The 17,163-nt window shown below is 47.6% G+C and overlaps 1 protein-coding gene across 1 annotated transcript in view; it reads right to left on the reverse strand.

The window, feature by feature from the left end:
* The window catches only part of MTRR (5-methyltetrahydrofolate-homocysteine methyltransferase reductase), a 47,404-nt gene that overhangs the window by 10,499 nt on the left and 19,742 nt on the right, over positions 1 to 17,163 (reverse strand). Inside the window, exons 9-11 of the mRNA XM_048515567.1 lie at positions 11,915 to 12,095; positions 9,771 to 9,813; positions 4,626 to 4,791 (exon numbers count right to left, since the gene is read on the reverse strand). Of these exons, the coding sequence (XP_048371524.1) occupies positions 4,626 to 4,791; positions 9,771 to 9,813; positions 11,915 to 12,095 (390 nt within the window). The remainder of the gene's footprint in view (positions 1 to 4,625; positions 4,792 to 9,770; positions 9,814 to 11,914; positions 12,096 to 17,163) is intronic.

Consider the following 17,163-nt stretch of genomic DNA (forward strand, 5'->3'; position numbering starts at 1 on the left):
AAGGAAATGGACTACAAATATAAAATCAAATTGAACTGTGAGTAAAGAAAACAAAGCAAACCTTGAAGAAGAAGAAGAAGAAGAAGAAGAAGAAGAAGAAGAAGAAGAAGAAGAAGAAGAAGAAGAAGAAGAAGAAGAAGAAGAAGAGGAGGAGGAGGAGTTTGGATTTATATCCCCCCTTTCTCTCCTGCAGGAGACTCAAAGGGGCTGACAATCTCTTTGCCCTTCCCCCCTCACAACAAACACCTTGTGAGGTAGGTGGGGCTGAGAGAGCTCCGAGAAGCTGTGACTAGCCCAAGGTCACCCAGCTGGCATGTGGGGGAGTGCACAGGCTAATCTGAATTCCGCAGATAAGCTTCCACAGCTCAGGCAGCAGAGCTGGAAATCAAACCCGGTTCCTCCAGATTAGATACACGAGCTCTTAACCTCCTACGATGAACAATACAGAAAAAGGGAAAAGATGAAAAAGGATGTAGATGTGCATAATTCTGCTTAGGATTGCTCAAAAAGGGCCAAACGAGACATTCGGGGTTTTAAAGAGTTGGATTCGTGAAATATTCTGTGAATATGGAACAATAAAGAAAAGAACTCAGGTGCTGTTACAGCATGGGAAAATGACAAGAGCCCATCCCCCTGTCAGGACCATGCCTGTCAATATCTTGATGTCTTGCTGTTTGTGATTTGCAATTGTTTTCCTGTTTCCCTCTTCCCTTCCTAGCAATCTCCTGTTAGCAATCTCCTGGCGCCAGCCCATCTTCAAAGAGGTGTGAAAGGTTCCCAGGTTCTTTGTAGCTTTGTAGTAGAAACTGTAATGGACATTTGGTGTTGGGCGAAATGAGGGGATTAAAAGATATAAGTCCTGGATCTGAGCTCTCTAGTTCAGATCCTGGTATACATTGTTACTCTTCGCATCACCTGGAATAAACTGCTTTTGGACTTTCCTACGGTCTCTGTTATTTCCACGTTCGAGAGTCTGACACCCCCCTCCACAGCAGCATTCTGAGCCCGTGTGGGCTCTCTTTTAGTTTAAAAAAAAAACCATTCCCCATAGATGCTGTGTGGCTGCTGTCTGAATACCTACTTTGGCACTTAGCCTCTTTCAAAAGATCCCCCCCCCCCCAAAAAAAAATAAGACTCAGGCTTGAGTTTGGAGAGGAGACGTCTGAGGGGGGATATGATTGAAGCCTATAAAATTATGCATGGGGTAGAAAATGTTGACAGAGAGAAATTTTTCTCTTTCTCACAATACTAGAACCAGGGGGCATTCATTGAAAATGCTGGGGGGAAGAATTAGGACTAATAAAAGGAAACACTTCTTCACGCAACGTGTGGTTGGCGTTTGGAATATGCTGCCACAGGAGGTGGTGATGGCCACTAACCTGGATAGCTTTAAAAGGGGCTTGGACAGATTGATGGAGGAGAAGTCAATCTATGGCTACCAATCTTGACCTCCTTGATCTCAGATTGCAAATGCCTTAGCAGACCAGGTGCTCGGGAGCAGCAGCAGCAGAAGGCCATTGCTTTCACATCCTGCACGTGAGCTCCCAAAGGCACCTGGTGGGCCACTGCAAGTAGCAGAGTGCTGGACTAGATGGACTCTTGTCTGATCCAGCAGGCTAGTTCTTATGTTCTTATGTGACAGAAGACCTTTCTTTATCAAATGCAAAATGTCCCATTAAAGCTACTTCACTACAGCTACCTCAAAGATTTAAATTCGTGCATAATAATCTATGTTCATGCAGCAAACACTGGGCCGCTGGTGGCGAACAAATGCTGGAGGGCCCCAGCTCTTAGTAGCAGCAAATATGTGAAGTTGTGGCAGTTTCTCAGTTTTAAAAAGGTGCCTGTGGACAAAACAAGAGGGTGCCAATAAAACACACAAAACTGACACCGGTGTAAAATTGCCCATTACTTTTAAACAGGATATGCACAGAGGAGCCGAGGAACCCCAAAAGAACTCTCTCGTGCCAAGAGAGCTTGGCCCTTCCCATCACCATGTCAAATGGAAAGGAGGACGTTATCACATCTCCAATGTGTGGGTCTGTGAAGCTTACATCCCAGTCTTCACTCTGGTAAGTGTTAAAGCTGAATCCAACGAAGACGGAGATTCTCTGGCTAGGCCGTGGGGGGAGGGCGGGGGATTTCCAGCCGCCGGTGTGGGGGGGGGTCTCATTGGCACCGACCCCTTCTGTCCGCAGCCTGGGGGTCCACCTGGATTCGTCTCTTTCGATGGAGACCCAGGTGGCCCATGTAACTTTCGGTTTCGCAAGTTTTTTCATCTTCGACAAGCCCGGCAACTGGCCCCCTTCCTCCCAGGCGGACCTGGCCACTGTAATCCATGCAACGGTCACCTCCAGGCTAGACTATTGCAACTCGCTCTACGGTGGCCTCCCCTTGTGGCTGATCCGCATGCGGCGGCTCGTTTGCTCACGGGAGGTGCCTTTAGAGATCACATCATGCCCGTGTTGCATCACTTGCATTGGCTCCCAGTTGAGTTCCGGATTGTCTTCAAGGTACTGGTGCTAACCTTTAAGGCCTTACGCGGTCTGGGACCTTCGTATCTGAGAGACCGCTCCTGGCCCTGACACGTCCCACGCCTATCTACTGCATTAGCAGAGGCTAAATCTGTTTTCATGATCCCAGCCCCCTCTATGATGCGCGGCAGGCCTCCACTCAGGGACCAGGGCATTACTTTACTTAACCCTGACTACCCTGCCTGGGTGGAGCCATGCTCTTCCTCCAGCTCGTCCGGATGCCCTGCGGGACCTTAACGAGTTCCACAGGGCCTGTAAGACCGAGTTATTCCGCCGGGCTTTTGGAGAGTCCAGCCGCTGATAGGGTGTCTAGAAACAACTAAAGCCCGCTGTTCCCTTATGTAGAGATTTTAATAGCCGGATGCCATCCTTATTTTAATTGATTTAGAAACTGAATGCTGCTTTTAAATTGTTTTAATTCTTAATATATCCACTGTCCTGCCTAATGTTGTGAACCGCCCTGAGCCCTTCGGGGGAGGGCGGTATAAAAGTAGAATAATAAAATAAAATAAAATAAATAAAATAAAAGGTTCAACTTTCCTTCAAAAATTCAGTCAGTGCATGGCTCATTCCGCACATGCAGAATAATTCACTTTCAAACTGCTTTCAGTGCTCTTTGAAGCTGTGCGGAATGGCAAAATCCACTTGCAAACAGTTGTGAATGTGGTTTGAAAATGCATTATTTTGCGTGTGCGGTAGGGGCCCATGTGTGAAAGGAACCTTCCTCAGACTTTTCTGGCTTGGAGCCCAACATTTCACTCCAACCTGCAACATGGTGGTTGGACAGGCCTCCGCCAGAATTTTCCAAGGTCAATATTGCTATACTTGTGTATTGCTGCATTGCAGGGGGTTGGACTTGATGGCCCTTGGGGTCTCTTCCAACTCTGTGATTCTACGATTCTACTTCTTTGTGATTACTGGAGTGCAAAAGAGTATCAGTGACCAGACTCAACAGTCTTCATAAAGATGCAGGCCTCCCTATCCAAACCTCTTTAGTTTTACATTCTGTCCTAGGGAGGTGTCAAGTTGCCAGTCTAAACTTTGTTTTCGAGATTCCTGTGTGGAACAAAAGGATTTGCCCCAGAGCCAGGGATTCATGGCTATGGTTGTTTGAGCCCCCCCTCCCCCCCGCATTTCAAATAGGAGGGAATCATATTTGAGGACAGAGGAGTTTTATGTTTTGAAATATGTCTCATTTCACTTGACCAGGCGCATCTAGCATTCTTTGCCTTGATAAAATATAAAAATGTGGTTGCCCGAGAACCCAATTATTGTATTGTCTGAAAACTCATTCACAAACGAACATGTTCCCTTTTAGAGGGTTTAGGGAGCAGCAGTGGCGTAAGAGGTTAAGAGCTCGTGTATCTAATCTGGAGGAACCGGGTTTGACTCCCAGCTCTGCCGCCTGAGCTGTGGAGGCTTATCTGGGGAATTCAGATTGGCCTGTGCACTCCCACACATGCCAGCTGGGTGACCTTGGGCTAGTCACAGCTTCTCGGAGCTCTCTCAGCCCCACCCACCTCACAGGGTGTTTGTTGTGAGGGGGGAAGGGCAAGGAGATTGTAAGCCCCTTTGAGTCTCCTGCAGGAGAGAAAGGGGGGATATAAATCCAAACTCTTCTTCTTCTTAATGGCTTTTGGTGCATCCAGAAAGACCTGCCAGAACGTCCTTAGTTTTAATGGTTGGGCCTCTAGTCAAAGGGCAGTGGGGCCTATTCTTAATTTTGTACCACACATGTCAGCCTTTGCCTTCCCTTTCTCCCTGCTTCTGTCCTTAAAAAACATTGAACCCCAACAACAACAACAACAAAAGATATGGTCCCCCACCCGATCCACCTTTGGTAGGAGTATTTGAGGGAATGAGCTCATTTTGAAGGTTCTGTCTCCTGGACTGATTTAAGGGGGGGAAACCCAGATGTTTCCTAAAACAGATTTCCCAGACTGCTTAGTTTCCACCACTAAACCCCGACATCGCCACAGGTGAGTGGAAAATACAGCTTTCATTGCCAACATTTGCAAAAGTTATCTGTCATAAGACACCCCCCCCCCCCGCCCCACACACACACACGCTTTGAGACACGCAGCTGGATACCTTTGGCCTGGAGGATTTCTGGTCCTCCATCGTCTTCTGAAGCAGGGGGGCAACTTGCCCAGCCAGCCAGCCAGTACAAACGCCTCTTCGCCGCTCACCTAGATGGGATGGAAACTGCAGAACATTGAAGACGAAACGCGTCTTTCCCGGGTGAAACAAACTGGAGCTGCAACGGAAGAAAAGAAAAGGAAAAACCAATCCACACCAATGCAGAAGGAGAGGGGGGCCAGAGGGATAGCACAGGCAGCGCTGCAGGCAGGAAAAGAGAACCACCCTCCGGCAAGGCAGAAAGCCAAATGTTGTAGCCTTGCAGATATTATGCAGATGTGGCTCAGTTGCCCTGTTTATTCTGCGACTTCTAGTCTCGGAAAATTATAAAGGGCGCTGATGCCCTGCACTTAATCCTGGGGAATCTTGTTTTAATAAAATATTGCTATTCTGCCTTTCCGTGCTTTGTCGATGGGCATTAAAATCACAATAAAGTAAGCCACACTGCCAAAATATGCACAAGTCTAAGTAAAAGAGAGAGCAAGAGCCCCCCAGCACCTTTAAAAAAACCCAAGTGATGACATTTTAAAATATTCTAGGTTCCTAAAACCTCCTGTAAATAAGCCGGTTTTTGAAAGCTAGCCTAGAAGAGGCAAGTCTCCCTAGGGAATGAAGGCCACCTTTCTCACCACCCAGAGCACTTGAGGCAATACAGGAACACGGAACAGACCTCTGCAGATGCTCTGAGCATCCAGACAAGTGTTCTTGTTAAGAACCCCCAGCCCTAGATAGTTTAGGGTAAGGGTGGCCAATGTATGGTGCTCCAGATGTTCATGGACTACAATTCCCAGTAGCCCTTGCCAGTATGGCCAATTGGCCATGCTGGAAGGGCCTGATGGGAATTGTAGTCCATGAACATCTGGAGCGCCATACATTGGCCACCCCTGGTTTAGGGCATTAAATTTTGCCCAGACACCAATTAATTCAGCTGGCAAAGAGATGAGAATACAAAAGCAGCTGCACCGTATCAGCGCCGTGGTATACTGAGCCCAGTTTTGCATTCCCTACAGCAGCCAGTCGGACACAACTGGGAAACCCACAAGCAGGGCCCACTGGCAGCGGCCCTCCCCTGCCGACGGCTCCTCAGGATGGCACAGTCTGAGGCCTTCTGATCCAGTTCTGTTATCACAGCTTGTAACTGCCAGCAACAGACCTATCCTTTGTCAATTGATCTAGAACAGGGGTCTGCAACCTGCGGCTCTCCAGATGTTCATGAACTACAATTCTGATCAGCCTCTGCCAGCCCCTGTTCATGAACTACAATTCCCATCAGCCCCTGCCAGCATCAGCCCCTGCCAGCAACTGGCCATGCTGGCAGGGGCTGATGGGAATTGTAGTTCATGAACATCTGGAGAGCCGCAGGTTGCAGACCCCTGATCAAGAACAGGAAGCTGTTTGCTCCCAAAGGCCAGTCCCAGCTGCAGCTTCTAAGAGGCAGCCCCATCTGCCAGAGTCAGCCGACCTAGATGCGGATAAGGCAGGAATCCAGGTGATTTTGACCCAAGAAAAGGCACAACTGGTAAGAAGCCCTCTTGGCATCACCAGGTCAACCAACAACCCCCAAGCCAGAAGCCAGAAACCTGAAAGGGGGTGGGGGCGTACAGGCATCATACCTGCCTACCCCCCACATCAAGTGCACCTTGTCTGCAGTCAGTGGGTCAATCCCTCATCACAGGTGCTGCCTGTTTGTATCTGCGGCCATTTATGTGCTTGTGGTCTGCTTCACAGAGGGTGAACATTCCCTTCAAGTTAGATTCTCGGCCGTGCACATGTTTTCTCCACCCCTGAACTCACAGTGTTGCAGATCAGAGAATCCCTGCAGTTTACAAAAGCGGGTAAAGTTTGATATTTTCCATGCTTTTGCAGGGAAAGCAAAAAAAGATGGCCAGGTGTTACTTGCTCTTCAGGTTTTCTGGCTCCTCCCCACCTTTCCCTCCCCACCCAACAGTTCTTCCGGCCCTGCTATTCTTTTCAGTTTCATGCTGCTGGATTACTGATAAATCAACAGACCAGTAAGTGCATTGATGGTCAATTTCACACACGTGCAAGAAAGCCTCCTTGGCCATAAAGGGGTGAGAACTTTTAAAACCACAACAACCAAGATTCTCGGGATGCTGAATTCCATACCCAATACAGATTCCGCCAGTATTCCCCGTGCTTGCGCAGTGTAACACACAACCCCTGAATTTTGCTTTCTCCTGAAATCTGCTAGTACGTAACTTTGCAAATAATTTTAACTCACTACTTTTGACTCTCTGTAGAGCAGGGGTGGGCAATTATTTTTTCCATGGGGCCGCATAAGAAACAGAAAATATTGTGGAGGGCCGGGCCAAAAGGCTGAACTCAATTCTGCATAATAGGGGCTGATAAGTGACAGACAGGTGCACAGATCAACTTGGAATCAGTGGCAACAGTTCTGCATACAACACTATTTGGCACAAAGAATCCCAGGCTTAACCTACCTGCATAGTTGTCCACTGTGACAATCAAGCAAGTGGGGAGACTTAAGTCCCTTGACCTACTTTTTTCATCGACTGGCACTTTTGAAAGCCCCGCAGAAGCCGGTTGCCTTGGTTGCCGGCTTCTGCGGGGCTTTCAAAAGCACCTCGCTCCCCAGCAAGGCAGGAGGGGCGAGGCGCTTTTGAAAGGCGCCTTTGAAAGCCCCGCAGAAGCCGGTTGCCTTGGTTGCTGGCTTTCAAAGGCGCCTGGTTCCCCAGCAAGGCAGGGGGGAGGCGCTTTTGAAAGCCCTGCAGAAGCCGGCAGCCAAGGCAGGTCCTGCTTCTGCGGGGCTTTCTAAAGGAGGGGAACGCCTCTGTAGCCACTGCGCTGAGGGGATTTCCACACTTTTCTCAGAGGCCCTTTCCGGCTCAGTGGCAAGGTGAGGGGGGGAGGGGGAGGGTTAACGGAAGAATGAGCAGCGCAGTTCTAAACAGGTCCTCTTAGGCCAGGGCCAGGTCTGTCATACGGGCCAGTCAGGGTCATCCAGCCCAGGTCTGCTGTAGAGGCTCTGTGAGACCAACACTGACAGTTCAGAAGGATTTTCATTACAAGAATACTCAACCAATCACCATACTGCATAGCAGAAAAACAGAGTTGCGCTGCCCTCTAACTGTTATCATCAAGTGGCTGTCTGTGCAGCCATAAACAGGAACGGCACACTCTGCAGGAGAGGTTTTTGAAGATCAAAAGCACCAGATAATGCTCTTTTCCCCTCCCACATACTACTTCCCCCTTTTTCAGACGTACTTAGGAGGGGGAGGAGCCCCCTTTCCTCTGTTCCTCACTGCCCCCACTGGAGAGAGGTAGCCTCACTCCAAATGCCAAATCATTTATTTACAGTCATCGACCAGAACAACGGCAGCCTCACTCATATTCAGCAGAGCTCACAGTGTGGCAGGAGGGAGGGAGGGATGTGTGACTGTAGGGGTGAGCCCGCGAACCCAGCAGAGGCTCAGAAAGAGCACAGGAATGCCCGCGCCATCTGTCCCCTTCTGGGCGCACACGCACACCCATCACGAGATCCCCCTGACTCATAGGTCACCAGATGCCTGAGTCATGGGTCACAAGACCCCCAGATGTGGAACTGACCCAGACGGAGACGTTTCTTCCTGCACGTACACTGCCCCCGAAGGCTATGAATTGCACAACCTTCTCCCGCTCTCCCGCCTTCCCCAAACCCTAATAAAAGGTGCCATCTATCTATCTATCTATCTATCTATCTATCTATCTATCTATCTATCTATCTATCTATCTATCTATCTATCTATCTATCTATCTATCTATCTATCTATCTATCTATCTATCTATCTATCTATCTATCTATCTATCTATCTATCTATCTATCTATCTATCTATCTATCTATCGAATTTATAAACCGCCCAATCCCCGGGGGCTCTGGGCAGTGTGTATAGCTGTGTCTCGTTTCTTCATTGCGTCGCCGTACCGACTTCATGTGACTACACAAGTGAACACTTGATGAACAATAGTGACAGGTAAGTGCACCACCATGGTACCTGTGCAGTCCCACATGGGAGCTGACTTACTAAATCATGGAAGGCAGGTATGAGCTCTGACTTGAACAATGACTGGAGAACCACTCTGCAACTGCTGCATCTTTCGTGGCATCCATGCCCACGGGGTAACGTTTTGCATCTCTGGAGAGGTCATGGGAAACTGAGGCAGAAGCTGACTGTGCTCATGTGGAATGAGAAGTAGCAGGCAGTCAATGCACACATGTTCACGGCATTAGTGAATACAGAACCCTGTCCATCTAGGGATGGCCTGAACATAAAGTCTACAGTCTGCTCTGAATCCTGAGCAGGAAAAGAGCAGGTTTGTGTCTTCCCAGAAGAGTTTGGCTCTGTGGAGGTGCAACAGTAAAGCTTTGTATATGCTGGGAGAGTGAAGAGCTTATTCCTTGTTGTCTTGTAATTATGGAACTAGAAAGGGGTATCTTTGGTTCAGAGAGGACCCAGAGACAGAGGTGGGATCCAGCAGGTTCTCACAAGTTCACGAGAATAGGTTACTAATTATTTGTGTGTGCTGAGAGGGGGTTACTAATTGGTGATTTTGCCACGTGATTTTTGCCTTAGTTACGCCCTTCCTCTCAGCAGTAGCGCGGAGAACTTGAAGCAGTCTAGCAGGAGGTGCACCGGCGTGCGTGGCAGCCTGCGCCTGCGTGCATTCGTTTCCCGCCCAAGGATCGGGCGCAGAAGGCCAAGGCCCGCCACAGCCCTGCCCAGGAATGCCCCGCCCACGGAATGCCCGGCCAAGCCCCCGTCATGCCCCGCCCAGCCCCATTGGCGCTATGCCACAGTTTGAATCCCACCACCATGGGAACCTGTTCCTAAAATTTTTGGATCCCACCACTGCCCGGAGACCACTTCCGGAAAGAATTCAAGAGACGGTTCTAGAGCCACTCAGATGCTAATAATAAATATATAGTCTCCAGTTCCTCAGATCATTGTGCAAAGAGGTCTACTTTTCCACTTCAGTAAGGGGACAGATTTCTCCTCTCAGCAAATCCAGGTAATAACTTTCCACGAACACACACTGTACCCGTTTTAGGATTCAACCAAGGTCAGATGCTACAGTACCTTGCAGCAGAGTAGGGTCTGGCTTGTAATTTGGGAAGGTGCTCTGGGGAAAAAAAAGAGAGAGTTGCTTTTCATACCCCCGCTTTTCTCGATCTTCAAGGAATCTTAAAGCGGCTTACAATCAGCGGCTTACAATCAGCTCCCCTTTCCCCCCCTACAACAGACACCTTGTGAGGTGGGTACAGTGGTGGGATTCAGCAGGTTCGCACCACTTCGGCAGAACCGGTGGTTAAAATGCCTCTTGCAAACAACCGCTTGTTAAATTATTTAAATCCCACCACCAGAACCGGTTGTTACATTATTTGAATCCCAACACTGAATGGGTAGGTTCTCTGAGCTGTGAGAGTTCAGAGAGAACTATGACTAGCCCAAGGCCTCCTGTAGAGGAGTAGGGAATCAAATCAATAGCAGTGCAGTTCAGAGAAACACATGAAACTGTGGTTTAATTAAATATCTATGGCTAGTGTGATTATCAGTCTGTTAGGGTACAACAGGGGTCCTCAAACTATGGCCCTCCAGATGTTCATGGAATACAATTCCCATCAGCCCTGCCACTTGGCCATGCTGGCAGGGGCTGATGGGAATTGTAGTCCATGAACATCTGGAGGGCAATAGTTTGAAGACCCCTGGGGTACAACAAGCCAGAATCTGAAACCAGGGCATGAAACGTCTGTCATGATCTGCAGTGTGCTGGTGGCTTTATTTATTTATTTGTTTGTTTATTGTTTAGATTTGTAGACCGCCTCATCCCCTGGGGCTCTGAGCGGTGTACAACATCAACATATATCCAGTTTATCATAAAATAAACAATTATTACATATATTAAAATCCATTAAAACCATTAAAATAGCGGTCAATGCAATAATAACAGGCATCCCATAACCCAATTAATTAAAAAGCCTCCCCAAAAGGAGGGAATGGCCGGACTCCTCCTTAGGAGGGTAGTGTAGATGTAAACAAAAGAATGGTTAAGGTAAATGAGCAGAGGGGGGGGGCATCCTAATCAGCGACTGGACACTCCAAAGGCCCGGTGGAACAGCTCAGTCTTGCAGGCCCTGCGGAATTCATTAAGGTCCTGCAGGGCCCGGACAGCTGGAGGAAGAGTGTTCCACCAGGCTGGGGCCAGGGCCGTAAAGGCCCTGGCCCGTGTGGAGGCCAGCCGTATCATTGAGGGGCCAGGAACCACCAGAAATTGGCCTCTGCTGAATGCAGAGGCCTCCAGTAGGGGTGCATATAGCCACGCGGTCTCTAAGGGGTGAATGAGGGTCCCAGGCTGCGTAAGGGCCTTGTGCTGCCTTTTAAACTGCCGTAAAGGCCTTTAAAAACCACCCTGGATTCACCACAAGATGAAGAAAGGCCACACAGAATAAAAAAGGGGGAGCCCACTTCATGGAGTGATGGCTACTGGCCCTAACAGGTAAGAACAGAGTCCCCAGAGAGGTTATGAGCTGACCCTGTGGAATTGAGCAATCTACAGCAGCACATCAGACATCCTCTTGGGCTAATTTGGGCTGACACAGCCCAAAGATAGCTAGTATTTGTGGTTGTATCAACCAGGGATGGCCAACCTATGGCGCTCCAGATGTGCACAGACTACAATTCCCATGAGCCCCTGCCAGCATGGCCAATTGGGGCTGATGGGAATTGTAGTCCGTGAACATCTGGAGTGCCACAGGTTGGCCACCCCTGAACTAGCATCTCATAAGAAGAAGAAGAAGAGTTTGGATTTACATCCCCCCTTTCTCTCCTATAGGAGACTCAAAGGGGCTTACAATCTCCTTGCCTTTCCCCCCTCACAACAAACACCCTGTGAGGTGGGTGGGGCTGAGAGAGCTCCGAAAAGCTGTGACTAGCTCAAGGTCACCCAGCTGGCGTGTGTGGGATTGTACAGGCTAATCTGAATTCCCCACATAAGCCTCCACAACTCAAGCGGTAGCTGGGAATCAAACCCGGTTCCTCCAGATCAGAGTGCACCTGCTCTTAGCCACTGCTCTTAGCCACGACGCCACTGCTGCTCCCATGTATCAACTAATTGCTCTTATATTATTCCTTTTGAGGGTAGTTAATGAATGTTGTTTCTGATACCTCCACGTGCTTCCAGAGTCACAGTGTCCCCTTTCTGTCTATTCAGTGCAACTAATTACCAATCAGCAGGCTAAACGGAGGCTTGCAGGCTGGGAAGGCACGCAGCAGATCTAGCAGGCAGACCCTCGCATCTCTGACGAAAGTGTTGTAGTCAGAGGCCCCCTGTTTGCTGCACAGCTCTTGAAGTCTCCTTTTGGCTCCAAAGTCAGCCGCATACTCTGCCAGGGAGCGTAAAAATGCCTGCCAGGGAAGAGAAGAGGCACTCTGGAGCTCAGCCTAAATTGCTTCCATTCAAAGAGACTTTCCTCTCCTTCTGCAAACTTGCCTCTCTACCACACTAGTGTAGGCGCAGGGTATATTCTGAGGATTATTGAATCCCTATAGAAAATGGCTCTTTCTTTAATCAAAGTAACTTTATGCTTGTGTATTACAGCCATAATTAAATAAAGCAAAAGGCATGTAGGCCTTCTGCTCTTTGCCCTTCTTCTCTGTTGCTAACCAGAACTGTAATGGCCTTGATGAAATACCCTTTGTTCCAACTTACCCCCTTGGAATTTAGCAGATGTTAAACTATGTTGTCTTTGAGGTCTTCTTGTCCTTACTGGCACCATAAGTCTGCCCTTTTTTGATACAAACCAGAACACAGCCAAATGTTTAGGCTCTTTGTTTAGATAAGTAGGGTAACTGAGAACAATACTGATAAGGTGATGCTGGGCCTTAGTTCACAGGACGTCAAGAGCTTGAATTACTGACACCCTCCAATGAGGGTAACTGCTCAACTGAGCTGCAGCAGACATGGGAAACAGGAATGGAAGCAACGGCTTTTATGCAGCAGGAAACACAACCGGAATTTCCCACAACTTTTCTGCTCTTGATTTAACTGCCTAACACTGATCCCAAACTTGAATCATACGAAGCAGGATAAACGTCACACCCTGACATACTACAAAAATATTCAACAATGGTCACAAATTAAAAGAACAAGGATGTTGTATGCCAGAAGTGTTGAATTTTACAGCCTTGATTGCATGCAGCAGCACGGAATTCTGGGAGATCTCTACGAACATTCTAAAGGTGACAGTTGGAAACAGTTGGAAACAGTTGGAAACTGTTGGAAACAGTTGCTCCCTGACTCTTGCTGAGGAAAGATGTGTTCTGTTCAACCAAAAAGGCTCTGACTGAAATGTTTAATACTGTAGACCCCAATTGGCCATGCTGGCAGGGGCTGATGGGAATTGTAGTCCATAACATCTGGAGTGCCAAAGGTTCGTGTAGACTATGCTTGACATTGTAACCAAATGATGAACAGTGAATGTATCGATGTATATAAGTGATACTTTGTTTATGTATATAGTCTATTTCTCTCTCAGTTTAAATAAAGCTCTCTTATGTTTATTTCTGAGGTAAAAAGACTGGTCTTTAGTTAGAGAACTATTCCTATCATAAAGTGCTGCACAAAGCTACATTCTGCTTGTTGCTCTGCTAACAGGATCATATGCAAACATACCTGTTGCCCTTCAAGATTTGTCAGTCCTTACTAAAAATGAGGCAAATATGCAATTGATCAATGGTGGTCAATTTCTATGCATCTGCTTTCTCCCTTTCCTTCTTCAGAATGAATTTTCACATCACCTTCCTCGGAGAAAATATAGACACCTCTTAGCCCCCTTTTCCACTTTCTGTGCTCTCCAAATTCTCACACTGGTCGAATCTGCACTTGCGCATGTTACTCGCACTAAAGATTCAGAACTTCACGGTCGGCTTTAAGTGCGTCCCTTCAACCACTGCAGAGATCGACGTGGGTTTGTACCAGCTTCGCCCCATGTAACGGTCAAATTTCCGACTCCAGTTGGGAACTACTACTTTTTCAGGGAACCACGCATTCGAACTCAGCTTTCGATTCCAGTAGAGTCACGTGGAATCTCCTGGTGCCAGGAGTTACCATTCAGCCAATCACAGCTGAGTGTTTTTCTGGGCAATGCGTTACAGCTGGCTAATCAAAACGCCACCTTCTTAGATCCCATCCATTTCCGCTGTGGCAGTTTGTTGTGGCAACGATATTATTGGGGATAGACGGAACATGGCCGTAGAACAGTAGCCAATCAGAACGGAGCGGCAAAGAAGCACAGGATGATTCCGCCCTCTGAGCTGGGATCAACCTGGTTGCAGTGGGGAACAACAATGGCTTTGACCTAGGTTAGTACCCTTCTCAGGGAACTGGGTTGAACCTATTTTACTCGTGTGCAGAATCGCCCACTGACTGTCAAGCTCATAAGCTTTGTTAGCAGAGGTTAAGCGTAGTTCAGAGAACGCTCAAGGGCTGGAGGCAGAACAAAGTAGGTAAGGAAGATTGCTGGTTGTCATGGTGGTGTTAATTCAATTACTTCGGTAATTCAGTTTGATTTTTAAGAGCTAGTCAGACTGGAAGTGGACTGGGCAAATTAAGACAAGGCCAAAGATATCAGAGCACAGATTCTAACCGGAGCAACTTCAACAGAAGAAACAAATAGCTGAGAACGGCCAAGGTTCAAATTTTGACCCTGGTTTTGAGCACTAGAACACCGGTTTACAGCTATTTTGAATTTTTGGTTGCTGCTGCTTTGACCTGGAAATCCCCAATATGTTTTTTTAAAAACAAAACTACAGATTGGACACACGATTCTTAATGTTTGCGCCATTTTCTGTCTCTGCATCAAATCCTTCCCCTCTATGTTTTTCAATGTTATTCATGGATGAATAAGTCAGTGTTACACATTGGCAATATAAAATGTATATGAATGGTATACAGTGTATATGAATGGTATACAGTGATACTAAATATATCAGTTGCATATAAAATCTGTACTCTTCAAAATCAATAGCGACAGAGCAGACAAATGGGTAAAAGATGAAGGGGGGAGGGTAATAGAAGAGACAAACGGGGGCATTCATTCATCCCTGCTAGGTTTATCATTGTTCTTAATGTTATATGTTATGATTCTATGCTTATTATTTATAACGTTATATTTATGATGTTATGTCTATGATGTTATGCTTATGATGTTATGATGCTATGTTTTCGGACCCTTGTTTATTGATATTAAGTTTTTGATGTTTGTAGTATGATGTTTTGATTGCTGATATCGTTGTTATCCTCTTGTGCAACTGCGCCCTGAGCCTTTCAGGGGAGGGCGGTATATAAATTAAACATACCATACCATACCATGAGCATTGCAGAAACCTCAGGTAGCTCCGGCTAGCCAACATACCCTTTGCTTTTAAAAACATATGCCCAGAACACTGACAAGTTGTGACTTTCAAGATTGCTTCCCTAGGCTACATAATGCTGACCTCTAGTGGCCCATGCTGAAAAATATCCACAAAGATCACTCTGCAAACACATCATCTAAAATTTTATCTTCACTTTCCAACAGCCCCTCAAAAAAGGTTATATCCATGGTACAGGGCTGTCTTGATTTTATACCAGCCTGTCCCCAAAAACCCCAGAGAAAGACAGGTTGGGTCGTACTATGACGGTGCCTTCACTTCGGTGGGTGGAGTCATTCACTGAGGGTTAGGTCATGCCGCTTACTGTCCAGGTAGGACGATGGAAATGTTTACTGTTCTCCCGGAACGTGAGGGGCTGTCTTCTATATTCCTTACAGGAGTAACAAGCTCCGCTCTACCTGAAATTATAAACCTTCACACCCCAAGAAAACCAGGGCGGGAAAAGTGAATGACTCCCCCCCACTGAAGAGACGGCATCCTCATGGTAGGTTCCAACCTGCTGTTCTTCAGTGGGGTTCATCAACCATTGATGGTTAGATGCCCAAGCAAGGAACCTGGGTGGGAAATCCAACTGTGAGGTAATAGAGCAGTGATGGCGAACCTTTTTGAGACCGAGTGCCCAAACTGCAACCCAAAACCCACTTATTTATCGCAAAGTGCCAACACAGCAATTTAACCTGAATACTGAGGTTTTAGTTTAGAAAAAACAGTTGGCAATTTAACCTGAATACTGAGGTTTTAGTTTAGAAAAAACAGTTGGCAATTTAACCTGAATACTGAGGTTTTAGTTTAGAAAAAACAGTTGGCTCCGAGGCATGTGTTACTCGGGAGTAAGCTTGGTGGTAGTCAGTGGCTTTGCTTTGAAGCAACCGTGCAACTCTTCCAACGGGTGAATGACAACCCTAGGAGGAGGTTTACTTCCAGGAAGCAAGCCCCATTGCCCAGCCAATTGGAACTTACTCCCAGGAAAAGGATCGCTGCTTTTTGCAGAACTTCTCGCACATGAAAATGCGTTAAGGGTTTAACATGTACCTTAACAGGGCTACTGCTTCCCCAAAACTAGGTTTTAGGCTTAATGATAATAATTGAGCCCAGCGGCCCAGGCCAGCCTAGATGTGTGTGTGGGGGCGACTCTGCGTGTGCCCACAGAGAGGGTTCTGAGTGCCACCTCTGGCACCCGTGCCATAGGTTCGCCACCACTGTAATAGAGGCATATAATTGTATCAACCATACTCCAATTTGTTCTTATCTTAGAGGTCCTGACAGGGGCATATCTGCCTGGGGACATGGAGTAACCCATGTCCCTAGGCGCAACTAATCTGGTCACATGGGGGGCGCAAAATCGGTCCTCACGTGACCAGATGGGTCTTCGGCCTCCCTCGGTCCCGCCCACTTAACGTCAGGGTTACAGAGGGGCTCTGTGACCCACGGGAGGCAAGGCTCCACAACTCACAAGGGGGGGGGGCATCCAGAGGACCTTTTGTCCCCCAGCGCCATTTCCACCCCATACGCCCCTGGGGCCTGATGAACCCCTGTTGAAGACTGAGCACCTAGCCTGTAGTGACGCGCAAATGTCAAAACAGATGACCAAGCTGCAGCCCCAACAGATTTCACTGACCAGTTTCCCTGGTGGCAAAAGCAGCTGAAGGTGTTGCAGCTCAGGTTGAGTGAATGACGAGGCCCACTGAATCTGTACTTTGATACTGGTGATATTTCCCTAATGCAGTGGTGGCGAACCTTTGGCACTCCAGATGTTATGGACTACAATTCCCATCAGCTGGCAGGGGCTGATGGGAATTGTCGTCCACAACATCTGGAGTGCCAAAGGTTCGCCATCATGGCCCTAATGGAAGGAAATGCCTTCACAGAACTACAGCTCCCAGAATTCCCTGGGGCAGAAGTAATGATTGTAAAAGCAGTTTAAATCTGCAGCACAATAGAATTCATAAGCAAGGCACAAAAGTACCCATACCTGTTTTAGAGGGGCAACACTTCAAAAGTCAGAATACGTACAGGTGACAAACTTATTGCTTTTCTAGTC

Source organism: Sphaerodactylus townsendi, linkage group LG14 (assembly GCF_021028975.2).
Source record: "Sphaerodactylus townsendi isolate TG3544 linkage group LG14, MPM_Stown_v2.3, whole genome shotgun sequence".
NCBI lineage: Eukaryota > Metazoa > Chordata > Lepidosauria > Squamata > Sphaerodactylidae > Sphaerodactylus > Sphaerodactylus townsendi.